The sequence below is a fragment of the Rhinolophus hipposideros genome (assembly GCF_964194185.1).
Source record: "Rhinolophus hipposideros genome assembly, chromosome: 7".
In the NCBI taxonomy this organism is placed as follows: domain Eukaryota; kingdom Metazoa; phylum Chordata; class Mammalia; order Chiroptera; family Rhinolophidae; genus Rhinolophus; species Rhinolophus hipposideros.
In genome coordinates this window covers 8692399-8712551 of record NC_138053.1, presented here as the reverse complement: position 1 = coordinate 8712551, position 20153 = coordinate 8692399, and the positions used below count along the sequence as shown (strand labels likewise).

The window sequence follows — 20153 nt, the reverse complement described above, 5'->3', positions numbered from 1 at the left end:
AGAGGACAAACCAACCAGGGGTACTTTAAAAACTCGATGTTATGCATACTGACAACAGGACAAAAACGAACCACGTTCTCACTGAATTCCACTCTGCAGAGTTGCATACATGTTTTCTTTGTTCATTTCCATTTACTTATATATAAATTAAATATATATAAATATAAATTCCTGCCTTATCAGTCAGAGGCCTAGCAGGAAACAAGAATCAAACATGGATGATTCAAGAGAAGTTAAGAAGGGACTAGGTATGAGGTGTGGGCAAAATTGAAGCAGCTACTCAGGGGTGAAATTAGCAACAGCAGAAAGTTGGTATTACTTGTAGGCTGGAAGGGGCAGGGGAGCATTGTGACATCTGGAGCCACAGTGGAGGGAAGGATGCCCCAGTGAGGGGGATGGCGTGGTGGAAGCCATATTGTGGGAGGGTGCAGCTACTGCCCAGACTCCAGAGGCAAAGCAAGCAGGAGGGAGGGAGTGGGGAAGCAAAGCCTCAGCTTCTCCTTCCTCTCACTCTATATCTTCTACAAAGTAGGGACCCCAGTAGCTTAACCCAATGGCAAGCCAGGGTGCAAGGGAGCCTGGAAAAGTGGCCTCCCTGGAGCCCAAGGTAGGGGATTAATGGATGGAGAGTGGCTGCTGGGGTTGGGGGAGGTAAATGAGAATAACTATGAGCTGTACAAGGGGTGTACTTTTCAGGGATCCAAGTGCCAGGGTGAAATCATTCCTCCTAGGTGAATGCTGCTGAGAAGGTGGAGGCATTGATAAAGGAAGAGTCTTAGCACAGAAGAAAAAGGAAAGTTAGGATAGCTGCTAATCTGTGCGTTTTAGATAGTCAGAATGAATAATTTAGTCTCAAAATGGTAGAAATGGGAGGGCGGGTTGGTGATGGTGGTGGTTCCCCCCCATTCTGTCTGTATTGATCAACTAAACTGATAACCACCAGCTGTCCCATCCCTTTGTTCTATGAATTCACAACCATAATGCACATGCATCTGGCCCTTAGTGAGAGTTCATGGAAGCTCAGTAATGTTCGGCTGGAGAAAAAAATTCTTGCATTCAGCAATATGATCCTCAGCAATCGCCAGCTGGTGATAGAGGAGCTTTCAATTTCTTATTTTGTCTCAGGCTGAGCAGCTAAGTCTGGTGTTTAGCTGTATTTTGTATTGATTTCCAAAATGACAAAGAAAATTTCCAAAGCTGTCAAACAAACACAAGACATTTATGAAATGAAATTACATTTCATTGCAATTTATGCTTTCTTCCTCATCTATTATGGATATTTCATTAGTGATTAGTCAGGAACTTTTGAAGCTAGCTTTGGAGTTTGTCATTTAGAATTTTCACATCAATTTCCTTAAAACACAAGAAATAACATTCAGATAAATATAGCGAAAGGCTAAGTATGTGGGCAGATAATGCAATGCAGAAAGGAAAACATAATTTCCAAACATATGTAATTATGAAAAATAGAATAAAAAAGGTAGGCAATATTTCAAATTAAGTTCCTAAATATACATTTCATTTAAGCTTAATAAAATATCACTTATATTGCAGCAATACCGGTTAATTAATAAAAATCCTATCCAACCAGATTAATAACTATATAAAAGATGCTTTTGCCTAAATTCTAAATTTTTCCTCCATTCCTTCATTCTGAAGATTATCCCTCATGTTAGAAAGCATTTTCTTCTGTCCCTTAAAGACTAGCTGTTAGCTCATTTTTAACACTGTAAATTATTTACAACACAAGGCAAAATAGAGAAGATGTCATGAATGCATCATTTTATGTATCTTCTAGCACTCAGGCAAATTTTAATGAGACAACATTCATAAAGATCTACAACCATGTTTTAAGTAAGGAAATCAGCCTGTGCTGGTACACGACCAGGTACCTTCCCAGACACTGAACATGTTTTATCTGTAATACTCTTTGCAATAAGTCGGTGAGGCAGGTATTATTTCCCCCATTTTACAGATGAGAAAAGAGAGGCCAGTAAGCAGCAGGGCCTGATCTATCCCCATATGTTCTGGACTCCATTTTTTGATTTCTCCACTAAATCACACTGCTAAGGTACCTTTTAATAATTACCTACCATAATTTCCAACATTGCTGTTCACATCAAATTCCATTGCCATATTATTTGGGTTTTGCTGGATCCATTAGCAACCTTAGTGCCTGATAACAGCAGTGGGGCCAACCTCCTTCCATGACACATTATGTCATGAGTGTATCTAAATTGATGGGTTTATTAATCAGTGACATGCTATGGAAATGCAATCTCACAGGGTAAGAGTTTGGGAACTTGGCAACCAGACAGGATGTGCCAGGGAAGTTTCTGTCTGTGTTTAAAATATGTTTTTGAAGTTTCTGCCGTCCTTTTGTGGTTGCTTTTTACTCCGTGGTTATTGTAATCTTGGCCTCGGGACACTAGACCATCAGAACACAGTTGCTCAGTGGGGTTTGCATTGGGTGGGAAGGCTGTTTTTGTGTTGTGTTTTTTTTTTTAAGATTTGTTTTTTTCTATTGGGGAAGGGGAACAGGACTTTATAGGGGAACAGTGTGTACTTCCAGGATTTTTTTTCCCAAGTCAAGTAGTTGTCCTTTCAGTCTTAGTTGTGGAGGGCGCAGCTCAGCTCCAGGTCCAGTTGCCGTTGCTAGTTGCAGGGGGCAACCTTGTGGTTGAGAGGATGTGCTTCAACCAACTGAGCCATCTGGGAGCTCAGCGGCAGCTCAGCTCAAGGTGCCATGTTCAATCTTAGTTGCAGGGGGTGCTGCCCACCATCCCTTGCGGGACTCAAGGAGTTGAACCGGCAACCTTGTGGTTAAGAGCCCACTGGACTATGTGGGAATTGAACCAGCAGCCTTCGGAATTAGGAGCATGGAGCTCTAACCGCCTGAGCCACCGGGCCAGCCCGGGAAGGCTGTTTTTATTCTAGGAGATCTATTGCTTCTTTCACTGAGTTTTGGCGTCGGAGTCTTTGGACTCAGAAGCTTCAGGGATTCACTTGACCACCACACCACCGTGTCTAGCAAGTCAGGATGATGAGGCCAGTGGCTCAAGGGTAGAGGCCCAGAGCCTGGGAAAGACAAGTCCATCATCGTGGTTACTGCAGAATCTAGAACTTGGAAGATTGTATGTGTGTGTATTGGACGTCGGGATTGGGAAATGACAGTGGGTCCCTCCCGCTTTACGAACTTGGGGAAGAGCTGTCTATTCCAAACACTATTTATTCCAGAACTTCGGAGACATGGACAGGACCTTGATCCAGAGACCCCTGGCCAGGCGTGAGAATGCCTCCTGCCTCGTTCACTACCACCGGGAACAAAGCTAGCTCATTTTGTGCCATTACTATATGACCTGAGGACAAGATAACAATTGTTAATTTCAGGTCATCTATGAAGGGATGCTGTCACTTAATGGCTGCTGGTCAATATTTGTGAGTTTGTTAGGAGGGGGTAGAGACATGTAAGAGCACCTGCTTTCCTTCTTTTAAAAAAGTTAATATGCCTTATCTTGTAGAAGTTTTAGGTGTACAGAAAAATTGAGCAGATAGTACAGAGAATTCCCATATACCTGCCTCCCCACACACAGTTTCCCCTGTCATTGACTTCTTGCATTAGTATGGTACACTTGTTACAATTAATGACCCATACTGTTGTGTTATTATTAACCAAAGTCCATAGTTTACATTAGGGTTCACTCTCTGTGTTGTATATTCTATGGGTTTGGAGAAATGTATAATGTCATATAATGACTGCTGTAGCCTCATACAAAACAGTTTCCCTGCCCTAGAACTGCAGTGCTGTGGATCCATTCCTCAGGCATTTTCAGCATCCTGGAGTTATGCGAAAATCAGATTCCTGGAGAAAATATGAGCAAGTATGACACCCCCAATGGGCTATGAACGTTGTATGGCATAGATCTGAGCTGCTGAACAAAACTGTGATAGCTATGAAAAAAGTTAGAGACAGAAGAGTGTAATACAGAGTGGCTGAGGGAGAGTGGGGCCAAAGATCCCTTCTGGAGGGAGGAATAAAGAGGAGGAGAAAAGAAAGTTTTCACTGAGTGATGTTCAAGCCCAAGTCTAATGCTTTCTGTGTATTAACTCTTTATACAAGGTAGGCATGGTAATTATTCTATTTCACAGATGAGGAAGTGCAGGCACAGAGTTTAAGCAATTGAAGCCCACGGACACAGAGAAAAGAACATGTTGGAACTAGGATTTGAATCCAGGCAGCCTGGAATCATGGAATGTGTTTGTAACTTCCATCATTAGGCAGGAGTTTGCAACATCATTTAATTTCATTTCATCTCAGCGCTATGTGACAGGTGAGATATTATGGTTCAGATATTACAAATACAGATGTAGAGCCTCAGAGAGGTTAAGTAACCAGCTCAAAGCCACCTAGCTTCATAGCTGCAGAGCCTAGGGTTTGCACACAGGTCTATCGTGTCTGATGTCCATGCCTATGACCGTTTCTGCACTATCGCCCTGTCTTCTCTGAGACAAGGGTGGGTGAGGATTTAGCTCCTTTCTTGGTCTGTAGAGTAGCCACTGCAATTGTTCCAGGGAGCGGGAGGGAGGCAGTTTTTAAGAGAAGCAGAGACAGGAAATTTGGTCTATTGTTTGAAACAAGAGGTGCAAACAAGTCTCCGCTTTGAAGTGTTGAATAACAAATTCCACAGGGAATGGAAAGGCGAGAAACTACAAGATTCTTGAGCTGGTGTCAAATGCGCATGGCGGAGGACAGGAGGGGAAGAAGGCCCTCAAGAAACTGGAGCAGGATTTGTTTGAAGAGAATGTGACTTAAGTAGATCAGGCTACAGAGGACAGGACGGGGGGCCAGGGAATCATTCTTTTTTTTTTTTTCTAAAGGAGCCAGTTTTTGACAGAAAACACAGTATCCAAAGGTGGGGGGTGGGAAGTAAGTGGCTCAACAGTAAAATGCAGAGCAGTTCCAAAAAAAAAAAAAAAAAAAAAAAAACAGAAAAAAAAACCACACAAAAACCCCACCACCTGGTCTGTCTCTGTTGGTAATAAAATGCTATCGGATAAACGGAGCTTGTGTAAACCAATCCCACCTCCCACTCATAAGTCAGTATTAAATTTAGGAATGAGAGAGGGTAAGATACCAAACTGGAATGGCTTGCAATCGCCTTAGTAAACTGCACGCCTTAGACTAATCACGTATCCATGACCCCACCCTCCCAGGCAGACTTGTAGCCAGAATGGGATTGTTAATCAGATACTTCCCCAGACAGTCCATTAGACCAGACTCCCCTAAAGTGAAGAAGTAAGAACCCTGGGCAATTAATTAGCAAGGAGATTCCAATGATGACGAGGAAAACACATCCTTCTCCAACTGCTTAGATCGCCAAACATCCCGTCTGCCTGTACTTAAGGGGGACTTTGGACTCACATTGTCTCTCATTTGCAATCGATGTCTCATTCAAGACCAAGGTCAGGTTATCAATCTTTATTATAGATGCCCTGGACCAGGGGGTCTGGAGCCTCCACTGCTGCAGAGACATGTCTGGAGATAAAACCTCTACCGGGAAGGACTGCTGGCGAACAGGCTGCTGCAAGGTAAGATGGAGGGATCTCCTGAGCGGGCAATACCCAGGACTTCCTGAAGGGGTGAAAGAGAAGCTACCTGTCTGATGTCCCACGTAAGTTCTGGTCAAATTGGAGCCCAGGGGTGACAGAGCGGCTGCACCTAGGTGTAGGGCACTGCAGAAAGCCTGGATTTGGGCTTATCATTGAGTAAGTCCCAAGAGAGAAGCCTCTACCTTTCTGAGTCTCAGTCTTCTTATATGTAAAGGGGGATTAATGCTTCCTGCCTTGCAAACCTGCTGTGAGGGTTACAGATAAAGCCGTGTAAAGCATAGGACAACTAGATGGCAGGTGTTCAGTGGATCATAATTGTTTTTATTAGGTGGTTTTACAGACAAACATGACTCTTCCCATCTTGTAGCTTTCAACCTGGCCTTTCCATCCTCAGGATACCAGTAGATAATGGGATGTCCTGCACGACTCTCTCCCCAATTCCCTTCCAAGAGTTTGTGTAATATGTTTTATTTGTGGGAATCCTGACCTCAGAAGTCTGCAAAGGAGAAAGAAGTCTAAGGGAGATCCATTGCTGAGTCAAATGGGGTTGAGTGCCTCAAACCTCAGTGTATCAAGAGCAGAATTGACAAGCTACAGCAATGAACCTGTGTGCGATTGGGGTTTGCAGGATCTTTACCTCCGTTAGATATTATTTTCTTGTGCACATCAAATAAGGTATAAGATGGAATCGATTATGTATTTCCAAACCTTCTCAGCCAGATTTTAAACTCTCTCCAGGGCAGGAGCTATTGCACTTCATTTGTCATTATATACACCCCCACCTTGACTTCCCACCTGCTCCCAATGCTTGTGCGTTGGCGCACGCGCCCTCCCCTCTCCAGCCTGACACTGGCTCCGGAAGCAGTTGCAGATTTGAGCTGGCTTCATTTCATATCACATTTGGGAAAGCAGGAAACTTTGCTTCTCTGTATGTGGGTCTGGTCTCAGCCCTGATCTCTGAAATAAAAGGTCCGGGGTAAACAGGCCTTGACGCTTACTATGAGAATAGCCCTTGCCAAGGTCAGACCTACCAAAGATTTCATTCTGGTAATAAGTGCTTATGCTGCCAAAACAAAGAAGGCATTACAATGCTCTGTGGCATGAAGAATGTATGTCAGGGAGGCGAAAGGCATTTAATAACCAGCAATGACATGGCATGACATCACAGGATGAGAAAGCCATTTGGGGTGATCTTCTCTCACTCTGGGATTTCTTCCCATGGTGCTCAGCCCTCCGATGAAGAAGGAGCAGAGAACTCCGTCAGGCTCCAAACCTGGAACACAGTAGGACTTCAATAAATATCTGCTGGCAGAATAACTAAATACAAGCATCAATTTCTTCAGAAAGGCTCTTGGGAGAGGGCAGCTGAGATCGTGTCATTAAAAAGAGGTCAGAAAATTGAGCAGTTGTTTGGCCTGGTTGAGAAAGCCAGTCTCTCCCTCAAACAACTTTTTGGTGCTCTGAATCTCAGTCTACTTGTCTGTAAAATGGAATGAAAACATCAGCAGGAATGCCAAGAAGCAAAGTTAGGGTGTGTGGATGTAATGCAGCTGAATGAGATGAAATAATAACAGTTGACTTTTATGGGGCATTTACTGTATGCAGGTAGTGATCGAAGCATTTTATGTGAATTTTCTCATTTAATCCTCACGGCACACGACGAGGTGCACACTTCTGTTGTGGAAACTGACACTCTGCAAGGTTAGCTGACATACTCAAGGTCAAACCATTCTTCACCAGAATTTGAACCCACCTCTGACTCTGTGGTTGTATACTGTTTAAATACTGATTGGATGGAAAAGGCCAGGGTCCTTTCTGACACAGGGAGTTGGAAATGGGCGCTGGCACAGGACTGGGTCATCTGCAGGCACTTCACATCACTTAGAGCCTGTGGCATATAGTCCAGAACGGCGGTCTCTCCATTTTCCCCTTCACAGAGGCCACCACATCTCCCCATCTAGCCGGACTTTAAGATGCCAGCTGGTGTTGCGCCTGCTTGGCTCCCAGCTGAACTGCCCAGTCATTGTGTCTCTTCTTGTGTGGGATTAGTCTGTGCTGCATTGTGCACGCTTTTTCTGACCCCAAATACCTCCACCTTTCTTTCCACCCCTTACCGTGTTTCCCCGAAAGTAAGACCTAGCCAGACCATCAGCTCTAATGCGTCTTTTGGAGCAAAAATTAATAAGACCTGGTATTATATTATATTATATTATATTATATTATATTATATTATATTATATTATACTATACCCTGTCTTATAGTAAAATAAGGGTCTTATATTAATTTTTGCTCCAAAAGACGAGTTAGAGCTGACTGTCCGGCTAGGTCTTATTTTCAGGGAAACACGGTACACCCTGCCCTGTCCAGGACCCCCTGGTTTCTGAAATCTTTTGCTCATCTAAACTGAGAACAAATCTCAGTTCATTGCTCAGACCCACAGTAATGCTATGGTGTACGTTAGCATTTCATCAGTTCCTTTCCTGGCTATTGTTTGTCTTGTGCTTCAGTTGAATTACTATTTTTTTCACGTTATTGCCCTAGTCCCAATAAAATTGTAAGCCTGTGAAGGCAGGGATCTTGCTCACTGCTTCTTTGTTTCTTTACGGCGTCTGACACAGCACTTTACTCAACAGATAGTGTCTGGTGATTGGACAGTGGACATGCCAACATTATTGGTAGCATCCCTTATCTGCCCCCACCAAAACCTTTCTAAAGAACACAAGGATCCCGCACAGCCACAGTTTGGCATTTGGCATCACGTCCCTTGTGACTTCCTCCGCTTGACCACAATGACTTCAATTTCTCTCAAATGCCTTTGTATTTTATATTCACTTCAATTAGCATTAATAGAACAACACTTTGCGCCTTTATAGGATCTTTGTTGGAGAGCTCAAAAGCATTTTACATGAAAGTATTAATTATTCCCATTTTACAGACAGGAAACCAGAAACAAAGTCTAACAGTGACTCAGTCGCAAAATTAGGATGTGATTTTTCTCTCTCTGTTTTCAATTGTTTATTTTAATTACTGGATCATGCTACCCTTCTAGGTTAGAATTTAAATTGCTGTTTAAAGAAATGACATAGGCTTTTTCATATCCTTGGTTTAGGTGAGATCTGCTATTTTCCGGCATTATAAAGGGAGAATATACTCATGTAGAAATCATAACATACAGAAATGTTAAAAAAGATAAAACTTACCGATAAATTCATTGTCCAGAGACAGCCACTGTTAACATTTTCTTTCAGCATTTTATATGTGTATAGAATATTGCTATCCTTTGTAATGGAGCTCATACCATGTCTCATTTTCTTCTTATATAATAAACATTTCCCTATGTCACGACATATTTTACCAAACATAATTTTTAATGGCTACACACTATTTTATTACTACACACTAGTCAATAATTTTTATATTGTTGGACATTTAAGTCATTCCATTAGTTGTATTTCGGTTTGCTTGTTTTGTTACCAGAAATACCTCTGATAAAAATACTTGCATTTTATTATTTTATTTAACATTTATGCTTTTCAGATTTTACGTGTGTGTGTATGAATATTTTAATAAGAAAAAATAGTTGCCAGATTAGAGGCCCACTTTCCTAGCTTCTTCCTTCTACCTCACACACAGATAAAATTTTGACATCTGATGAGATTCTGCTAGCTACTTAAACCTCTAAAGATATTATAATACAGATTCTTGAAAACTGACACTAAATCAAATATCTAATGTGAATGAAACTTGAGGGAATGAAAAAAGTCTTCTACTCACTGCTAGAAATATCAGCTTTCCTATTTTCCATTGGAACAAGTTTTCAAAATCTTACAAACCACATTTACCCAGGAAAAAAATAATATACAAATCTGACAGTGCTTATGACAAAAGAAAATCTAATTACATTCTTGAAAACAAATCTTCATTCAACTCCAACTGTACAACTGCAGAGATGTGTCATAAAAGATCCTGTGGAGAAACAAAACAATATTTTGCTTCGTGTTCTGAATACAATTTTATAAAAACCACGTCTCTGCCATACATGTCCTGGCACCAGGGACATAATTGTGTGTTTAAAATATTGGATGGCAAACTGGTATTGTAAGAGTAATATTAATAATGAAAGGTCAATATAAATAGAATGCATATGGCTCATATCTCCCAGGAGCAAAGAAAAGGAATTAATATAAGATCTTAGCGCAGAACTTGAACTTTACATTAAGCATGATAATAATAATATTTATGCAATACTTTACATATTTCAAGCCCTTTCAAACTACTGATGATGTACACTATTAATTTCTCGTGATTCAGCAATGACATCAGTGAGTCATACAGAATGGCATTTATTTCAATAGTGTACAGGAAATATGTAATATGACTTTTATGATGAGGAGGTAAAAAGGAGAAAATGTTGTGTTATTCCAATACTCTAAATTTCAAGAAAATTGATATTAGAATATAAATTTGGTTAAAAGAGACTGGGGTAGGGGTGTGTGTGGCTGGTGAGGTGGGGTTTGGGAACTTGTGGAGTGATGAGACGCCCCAGGTCCCTCTTACGGACTAGGAAGACCCAAAGCAGTGAGCATTTGAGTCCATTAAGCTAAATGTATTTCCCAAGTGTAAGCCACCTCCATCTGAAAGACCAGGCTGCAAGCTTTCTTGTTTCAGACAAGTGGAGAACAGAACGTAATCATTAGAGGTGCAGATAGCTAGCTAGAGAGAGCTGGTGGCATCGACATATGCTGTCCAGAAGTGGAAGGCAGAGTTAAATGGTGAGCCAGAAATGAAGTCTTTGAAGATCTCAGAAAGGGTCTTAGAGACTGAGAGATGCTGTCACCAAAGAGAGGCTGAGAGGGTGGTGAATAGGAGAGTCTACTGTTCAGAAATCATTATAGTTTGTTCTTACAAGTTTGGCAGGTTCTTGGTACAATTATATAACTACACATGCATTTGGCGTATGGAGATGAATTATGTACTATGCATGTAATTACATGTAGCAAAATGTGTACTTTTATTTGGTGGGTATTTACATAGTACAGTGAATAGTGTACTTAGAAATAATTAACATAAAGTATTCTTTAAAAAACAAAACAATTAAAAGTAGTGAGCTGGGGGAGAGAGAGAGAGAGAGAGAGAGAGAGAGAGAGAGAGAGAGAGAGAGAAGGGAATCTGGAACCTTCCTTTTGTTTATTCTACTTGTCTATGCCAAATTGTTCTGGAAGACAGTCACCAAAGACAAAAGGAAAAAAGCGTAATTTCCCTCTGTTATTCATAGTCGTTTGATTTAAGGAAAAGACCTTTTCAAACTTAAAGTGTCTCAAAACTTCCGTCTGGCCTTAGATATTGCTAAATATAAAACATGTACAAATTCAGTCAACTTGAATGAATACTTTAATATAATTTTCAGCTACTGTACTTGTAAAATTGAGATTCCCATATGATTTATTCATTTTTACCACGCATCAAAAAGTAGCCATGCCTTTATGTTTATTTGTGAAGAAATTATGATGTAAACACTCAGCATTATATATTGTCCATGGTTATCTGAAATAGTTCTTGTTGAAAACTATTCATAAACAGTCTAATTTGAATGCAAAAATATTCAGAAAGTGAAGTAAGGTTTTAGAATGAATCTCTTGAGTTTTCTTTTTAAGCATAAATCGCATAGGATTCAGATTTCTGGATTTTTAAAAAATTATTCTTGGAGTGGAGTTTAAAACTTTAGATTATTTCCAACTTTTTCTGGAGATAAAGTTTCTAGGTGAAACTTAATTTTATGAGTCCATTATAAATAAGATCTCAGAACATAAAGACTCTTTTGTGAGGGACGAAGAGGATGGCTTTTTTTTTTTTTTTTTAAATAATGCCCTACATTGTAGACATTTTTCAGTTTGGAAGAAATTCTTGATGGTTAGGTTAATTCCTTCAAAGAATTAGGTTAAGTGAATCTGAATAATTACTAAATTAGAATCTTTAGAAAACAAGGTAATGTAGTTTTCTTTCTTGGGGCTACCAAAGTAAGACCAATTTAGTCATAATCAATCCATATGGTATGTTAGAGAATTTTCCAATTTTCACCTTACTGACTTTAATCAACTGTATATAGATGCTGGGAGACAGGAGGGTCCACCAATGCCAGGAAAGTAGGAAAGTGTGAACTTCTAAAAGTGCCTTAGAATTTTCTGTAAGTTACAAGTTAACATTCGTTAGTATCATCACACCCCCAATATGGCCACTGAATTTTTCACAGGCAAAATAAAACGGGTCAGAAATGAACTTTAGGAAGTCTGGGCTCATATATTATTTAGTTGCCTTATTTGATGCTAAACTGCATTTCATTTAAAAGTGTCTGGTACAAAGTCACGTTAGTCAGTTCGTCCCCCTGCCCCCATCGGATTACTTGGGAACTGAGAGTTTTCTTTCCCTAAAGGGAGAGCCTGAATGTCAAAAAGTGAAAAAAATGCCAGATTGTTTTTCTTGTGCTTCATTCTAAGTAACATCAATTTTGAGTTAAGAAGCTTCTTGGTACTGGGCCAGTTATCTTGCTAACCTGCCTCTTTCTCACACTTTGTTCTGGGTGGTTATAGCCATTATTCTATTATCTTTGTAGATGCTAATGGAGATCTAGGTCCTAAAACCTTTGCATTTTCTAAATATTATAGACAGTACACAGCTTTGTAGAACCACTATTTTGGATGGTAGTGGGTCTTCCTGACAGTTTATAATGGTGAGACTTAAAGTCAATCTGGAAGGAAAGGAAGGAAGGAAGGAAGGAAGGAAGGAAGGAAGGAAGGAAAAGACAGGAAGGAAATAGCCTTTAGAAATAGAAATAATTTGTTCCTATTTTGTCTATACTGAAGAAAAATAAAATGTACTTTTAATAGTTTTTCAGGTCCCTGCTGATTATTTCACCCAGCTAAGATAATTTTTGATCAATGGTTTATCTTGATGCCATTTTAAAGTGGTAACATTTTGTGGTGCTGGCAGTTATTCTAAACTCCCTCACCCCCTGTAGAGAGCAAGAAGCCTTGTATAACCCAAAACTTTGGTAGAAGAAATCGAAATTTTATTTAAATAGAGCTTAACCTCTGGACGATTCAATGTAGTGTTTTTCTACTAAGTCAAGTTAGCATGTAAATAATGTAAATACAACCAGAAATTTAACAAGAGTATTTAATACGTATCAAATTTATTTCTTCAGTATTGCAGTAGATTCAGAATCCTGAATTCCAACCAGATGTACTTCTGGAGTATTACACAGGTCATGTATATTTCACTTTTTTTTTTTGGTTTAAACCTAAGGGATTGACACGGTAATTAGATTGAGAACATCTGCACCAAATCCAAACCATTTCCCTGATCCTTCCTTGAGCCTTCCCCAAGGGAGGATATATATTTTTTTAAGTCCGTGCACATTTTATTTGTCTAGTCCTCATAGAGCAATCCAGAGGTCTCCTGAGTTTGCCACTGCACCAATAGGAGGGGAGGGCAGCCATACCAACAAGGATGGGATAGGGGAGGAGTCGTTAGATGTGGCATTTAGTCGCGACAGGAATCGCCAGAGGTGGCAATGCCGTTTCCCGCCAAGGGCCTGGCTCTGGGACAGGGCGTGGCCCGGCGTGCGGCGCGCCGGTGGGCACGTGCGCGGGGACCCGAGAACGCCAGTGTCAGGGCGCCGCTGCCCTCTACCGGGCGGCGCTGTCGGAGCTGCAGTGCGGCAGCCGGACGATTGCGCCCGGGCGCTGGCTCGGGCGCCCCACAGCCCGGCAGCCCCCGGCGTCTCGAGGTCGTGATGCCCAGTACGGAGTCAGGGCCTCTGGGGCCGAGGCTCCCGACTAGCCCCCGGCGCTCGCGCGCTCCCACCCGCCTGCTTCCTGCCTCTTGTACTGGTCAGCGCTGCGATGGGGAATCTCAGGAACCGCGTGTCGGCTCAGCTGAACCTACTGGTCAGCAGTGCGAAACCCGGGGTCACGTGTGTTCTCTAAATCCCGGGGGCTTTTCATTTCCAGACCCTTCATTCAAAAATGCTGAATTCACTCCTGTGATGAGCGCCAAACCCTCGAACTCAGTTGAACAGCAATTATATCTCACGTTTTATTTTGTATTTCATACAGATTATATTTACATATAATTTTCAAGATTAAGGCATTTGAGGATTTGTTTTAACTAATTACACTTTAAATGAAGTGCGGGAGCGTGCAAGTACAGTACTACTGGAAACTAAAACTGACACGTGTATATAATCAATTAAGGATGACGATCATAAAACGTGTGCTTTTTGCTAGGTTTCTCCGAAGAAAACAAATCAAAAGGGAATTGATTTTTTGGTTTAAATTTTACCATTTCTGTAAACTAGGAGCCATACTTTTTGTTATCAGTGCACCCACACTGTTCAAGTTTCTGCACCCAAAGGAGTAAAAACCGAGATGTCTGGATTGCAGGAAGTTTCCAGGACTGAAGCGGTGCGGGGCAATACCGAGCTGCGCTCCAGGACTTCTCCTGTCGTGGCCTAAACTGGCGCAGCTCGGGCGAATAGGGGCTGCACAGACCCCTGGCCACCGGGGTGCGGTGCGGCGCGACGCGGGGACCTCGCAGCCACTGTGCGGGGCGTTAACGTATATGGCAACATGAGGGTTAGGTCTGGCTGCCCCGAACTTCACTCCCCCCAAGATGAAACGCTTGGTCCCCGGTGGGTTGGTCTTGCGTCCGGCTGGGGTGCAGGGGCTGGGCGTCCGGCCAGCACACCGGGAACACGACCGCCGCCGTGGGCCCGGGCCGCGCCGAGGCGGGGCTCGGGCAGGTGGTCGCGGCGGCTCCGCGCCCGCGGCGCCCCGCAGGAGAGTGAGCGAACGCCGCGCCGTTTCGGCGCCCGCTCCCTACGCGGCCGCAGCCCCCAAGCGAGGGCCTGAGGGGTGGCGCTCGGCCGGCCAACGCGACCCCCGGGGGTCAGACACAGGCCCCAGGTGAGCGCGACCCGGGGCCTCCCGCGGGGGCCCGGGACGCCCCTCCAGCTGCCCGCCAGCGCCCCCACGGGGCCGGGCCGGCAGCGGTGCCGCCGGGGCCGGGGGCCTGGCAGGGGCGGGGGTCGCGGGCCCGGCGCCCGGCGCGAGGGGAGGGGACGGGGGCAGCGCGCGTCAGGCCCCGCGGCGGCCGCCGCGCCCTCGGGCTCCGACTCCGGCTCCGGCTCGGGCTCGCCATGGCTGCGGCGGCGCCGTGAGGAGGAGTCCGCGTCCTCGGTGGCGGCGGCGGCGGCCGGCTCCAGGCCGGGTTTTGGCGCCGCCCGCCTGCTGCCTCCTGGCGGCTCCTGAACTCCAGCCCCCTCTCTATCAGCCTCTCACTCCGTCTCAATATGTCTCAAGATGGCGGCCAATGTGGGATCGATGTTTCAATATTGGAAGCGCTTTGATTTACAGCAGCTGCAGGTCAGGCTTCTCCGCGCTCGGCCTCTCGCCCGGGGGTGGGGGCTGCGGGCGGTCGCGGCCTCCCCCGGGGCCCCGGGCTGCCCGGCCGCCGGGGGGCCGCGGCGGCGGGGAGGAGGGGGTGCCGGGGAAAGCGGGGCCGAGTCGGGGACAAGTCCCTCTCGCTCTCCGGCCCCCATTGATAACTCGCTTGATCGGAAATTGATCCTCTTTGTTCAATTCATCGATCAGCCCAAGATGGCGCCGGGAGCCGCCGCCGCCACCGCTGCCCCCGGGGTCGGCCCCCACCCCGGGCGCCCCCCCGGCCCTGCGCCGCCGCCACCGCCGCCGCCGCCGCCGCGGGACCGGGGAGGGGGCGGCCCCGGCGGCCCGCGGGGTGCGCGCGAGCGGGCGGCGGGCGGCGGCGGCGGCGCTGCGCCGGGAGGGGGCTACGGCCGGGCGGCCGCGCCGGGCTGCGCGCCCCGCGCCCCCGGCCCGCCGTGCTCCCGGGGAAAGTTTGCGGAGAGTTGCTGTGGGGGGTGAAGCGCCTGCCTCTCCAGGAGGAGCCGCCGCCGCCGCCGCCACTGCCGCCGGCGCGGCGGAGCTGGGGCTGGTGGCGCTGTGGTGCCGCCGGCTCGGGGAGGGTCAGAGCGGCCACCGGCGGCGGCGGCGCGGCCCGGCTCCGGCCAGGCGGGCGGGTGGCCCGGAGGGCGTCCGCGCTCCCCGGCCCCGGCCGGCCCGGGCCCGCACCGCCGCGCCGGCTGTCAGCGGCTCGGGCCGTGTCGCCGGCGCCCCGGGCGCTGGGCTCCCGGCGCGGACCCGGGGTTTGTTGACGTCCGGGCGGGCGCCCCGGGGCCCCCGCAGACCCCGCAGCCGCCCCCTCTTTGTGCGCCTGCCTCAGCGGCGCGGCCGAGCTCCGGGGTGGCGGCGCCCGGGGGAAACTTGCGAGGGGCGGCCCGCTCGCGGAGCCGGGGGTCGCGGCGCCTGGAGCTCCCGGCGGGCGCGGGGCGGGGGCTGCAAGTTTCCCCGCGCGCGGGGCCCGCGCCGGCCGGCGAGCCGTCTGCCCGCGAGGGGGCCGCCCTCGCCCCGGGCCCGGGGCCCCGCGCGCCCCGGTGACCCGCCCGCTCCCCGCCGGCCCTTCCCCGCGGCGTCCGAGGGCTCGATGGAGCCGGCGGCGGGTCCGCTTCGAAATGCCTTGTCGGGTCGGGTCCTGGCCAGCAAAGCCCCAGGGGCCCCGCCGGGCGGTGGTCCGCGCGCCGCCCCCCAGGCGCCGCCGGGGGGCCGTGTCGGGGCTCCCCGGCCCTGCCCGCCCCCTCCCACCCAGACGAGCGGCGCGCCCTCGGGGTCCGGCCCGACTCTGCGAGCTCCGCGCTCGCGGCGCCTGGACGGCCTCGGGACCCGGCCAGGTGGAGGTTGTGCGTGGCCGAAGCCACGCTGAAGGTGAGCGGCGTGGGGGCCAGGAGCTCCGCGAGCGCTGCGGGCGCTCGGCGGCCTGGCGGGCCCGGCGGCCTGGCTCCCCGGGGGGCCCTCCGCGCGCCGGGGGGCCGCCACTGCGCCCAACGCCAAGGGGCGAGGGACGGTCAACTTGTCCAAACTTTCCCAACCGGGAGGACGGGTGCCACTGACCTACGGTACTTTTAGGAGGAAAGCAAATGAAATCCAGATGCAGGATTGTCTGAAATGAAGCGGAGTAGATGAAAACATGTATACATGGAGCCTGACAACTCGAATTGTATGTGCTTGTTTTCCGCCGTTGTCTACAGACGAACGATAACGCAGACTCATAGTCGTTATGAAATTTCTTCAAATTTCTTGCTTCACTAGGGAAGAAGACTGCGAACTATGTGTTTACAATAAGATTACAACTTAAAGGAGTTTGAGTATTTATTGACTAAAATAGATTACTCCAAAGTGTCTATTGTGTAAATTAGATTCCTGAATGTAATGAACACAGCCGAATGCCATTTTTGATAAATTGGTCTACCCTGTTTTAGTAAAAATAGCTCCCTTTTACCATAATTTAATTCCTGTGCTTACTGTAAAACCCGTTGTGGAGTTTTAAGAGACAAACCTTAATTTTCTTTTTTTTTTTTTTTTTTCTTGTCTTCCTAAATGTGACTTTCTAGCTTGACATCAACGAGGTTTCTTTTTTTAAGCATCCTGGAAAAACCGCTTGGGAAGTACATTTGGTTTCTAGAGAGTTATTAGATCTTAGGAACTCTGACAGTGTCCCCTCATCCCCCTCCCTCCAAGTGATTAGCTACTTCTTCAGGGTATCATGAGGACATTTAACTGTGCGACCCTTGGATTCGATTGAAAGTTTCCCTGTAGCTTTATGTGAATGAACCGTGAGATGTTGATCTTGAATTTAAAAAGCACCATTCTCCTTCTATTGGCTTTTGATGATAAATATGATTTGGCCTTAGATGATTTGCTATTGCCGCTTCATTGCAGCATGTTTGAAAAACTTCAGCCGACTACAAAATGCCAAAGTTCAAGTATAAGGCGAAACTGGTTCTTTCTCTGGGCCCTGAAGAGGCTTTTTGAGTTGATACCTAGTTGAGCGTCACCCCTATTCCCACAGACAGTAAGTGACCCAATGAGACTGCAGTTTGAGAAGAGAGAATTCATTAGTTTCAGACTCTTCTCGTCTTTCCAGAACCCCTTCCATTGAGATCAGGTTGCCTGCAGAGCCCAGTGCGGGTTGTGGCATTGATACCTGAGGGTAAAGAGGCTGGTCTCAGCTAGACCCAGATCCTGCTTATAGACTTCAGCGGGTCCCTGCAAGATAAGGCAGTTAGCTGTGCTCCTGTCCCACAGCCAGTGAGCCAGGGCTGTGCTCTTTCTAGTCCCGCCGCTTGGTCTTTCTTGAAGCTGCCTTGGGACTCAGAGTGCGTGCCCAGGAAGAGAGTTTATGAAGATCGAGCTCTATTTCGTTTCCTTTTTAGTCCCAAAGGCTTGTGGTATAGAAGTTTCAGTGCTCTGGTGTTGCTAAGACTAGTTGGACAAGTTTTTTATCCTATCCCACACTTGTAAAAACCAGGCCTTTTTTTTTTTTTAAATAAGAAAAACACCATTGTATAAATTTGCCTTTTAAATACACGTTTGAAAAGAGGACACTTTCTAAAACAAGCTCATGTAACTTTGTATGTTAGCATAGCTTTTTTGGATGGGGGCCTGCCTTTGGGGCATTATTCTTACATGGTGATTAATGTTCCCCTTTAAGGAACCTCTGCGAAAGTAGTCTGTAAAATTTTTCCTCTTTTTTAAAATAAGAAAGCAATTTCAGTTTTGCTACAAGTCCATTTACTGGTCGCCTTTTTTTTTTTTTCCTGTTAAGGAATTGTGTATGTTACCCATCATCCCAGACTGTTCTCATTAGAAGTATATTGTTTTGATTGAAATCTGTATCATCTAGTACCCTTTATGAAATAATGAGTAAACAAATCAAAGGTTTCTATGCTGTTGCTCTTTATTTTCTTGGTTCTTTTAATATCAGTGTCTGAGACTGGGTGTGCGGAGGGGTCATTGTCAGTTGATTCAAGTTTTTTTGTGTGTGAAATTATGTGTAGGTTTATTTATTTTTTTGTGCAAATCAGTGAAGGGATGAAGTTATGCAGCAACTCCTGATATAGTTGGGTCCATAGAGACCCCCTTCTGCTTCCCTGGTTGCACCTATCTCCTTCCAGTCGTTAGCTACGTGAGAAAATTGGAAAGGGAAAGGGGACAGATTGCCAATCCCCTCAGGAATTATTTTCTCCTGATCCTCACCTGAAAAAGCGATCTGGTGAGCTGTTTGAGCCGGTGACCTTTAATGGCCGATGAAAAGTCCTCTCCCATGTTGTGTACAATTAAAACAAACTCACCCAGGTTTATACGGGAGCTGTGTAGAAACATTAGTCTGTGTTCCAGGACAGCCCCCCCCCCCCCCCCCCCCCGCCCCGGCCCCTCTCCCACCTGTAGCCAGCAACAGTCAAAACTGTTCTTGAGGCCATGCTCCTGTTCTGTGTCTTAGGAGAGAAAACAGGCTTGAAGTAGAAAAATCCATATTCATTTCAGCTCATTTATAACATAAAGCCCAAGGAACATCTGCAGTGAAATGAAGGAAGGACAGATTTATTAGAGGAAAACTTGTTTTTTCTTAAAAAGAGAAATTCATTGTGTAAAAAGTCCTACAGAGCTAGGCCAGATTCCAACTTGTGCTTCCATTATATATAGTTCACACATTTGGCCTCGTCTAGATTTCACATATTTAAAAGACAGGTGGATCTGATGGACTGTAACACAAATGCTACCTAAAAGTTACTGTAGAAGTTATTCTGACATAATTTGATACAGAATGATACATAATTTTAGAGATGATTTTAAAGCCTATTTAAAATTATTTAATGTATAACTTTAGAAATAGCATTGCTTTCCCTGAAAGATCTGATTTTTAAAAGTAATTGTCAAAGACAGAAATTTGTGTATCTTGTCCTGTTGTTTTGTCTGAAGCTCTGCATTATGGCTGCAGAGAGATAGTTTTGGTTTCAGCTGAAATTCCCCTGCCTCTGATTGTTTAAACCAGACCCTTAATCTTATTTTAACATACTTAAAATGTTCAAAAAACCCGGAAGAATTGTTTTGTATAAGTAGCAAGTGAATGTAGTTTAAACACTCAAGCAATTCTGGTATCTAATTGGAAACAGGTGGAATTCTTGGAATCCTGTGTTTGAATCTTATTATAGCAAAGCATAGAGACACTTTTTACTTATGGCCATTTGTTTTGCTGAAGCTATTTGAAGAGCAGCCAGCCCCATGACCTCTCATTGTGCCCCACTACGGTTTACCTGGACGTTCTAGTCCGTGCTGGGCGTTTTAGGGACTGGACGCCTCGACACCTGAGACATCTGCATGTGCAGGTCATGGGGCAAAAAAGGGACGTTAGTGGCATAATTAGGCAAGTGATTTAATATCTGCATTATGTAACTTTTAGAGCAAAAAGATTGTGAGTTCATTTGTGATTTCTAATTTAATAAACGTTTAATTGTCAGGAGCATTTGGGCACATTTATTATACCCTGATAATAATCTAGAATTCAGAGAGAAACTACTTTCCCTAGAAGTTCTACATTTAGAGATATAACTCACCCCCCCAAAAAAAAA

At 45.7% G+C, this 20153-nt stretch overlaps 1 protein-coding gene across 4 annotated transcripts in view; it reads left to right on the top strand.

Annotated features, from left to right (window-relative positions):
* Positions 1-14716: 14716 nt before the first annotated feature.
* The window catches only part of CUX1 (cut like homeobox 1), a 349252-nt gene continuing 343815 nt past the window's right edge, over positions 14717-20153 (top strand). For 3 of the 4 annotated variants that reach the window (XM_081054323.1, XM_081054321.1, XM_081054320.1), the window contains exon 1: positions 14897-15033. In XM_081054323.1, the coding sequence (XP_080910449.1) occupies positions 14971-15033 (63 nt within the window). In that variant the 5' untranslated portion in view covers positions 14897-14970. Of the gene's footprint in view, positions 15034-20153 lie in introns of all 4 variants that reach the window. The other variant, XM_081054322.1, reaches the window with a different exon arrangement.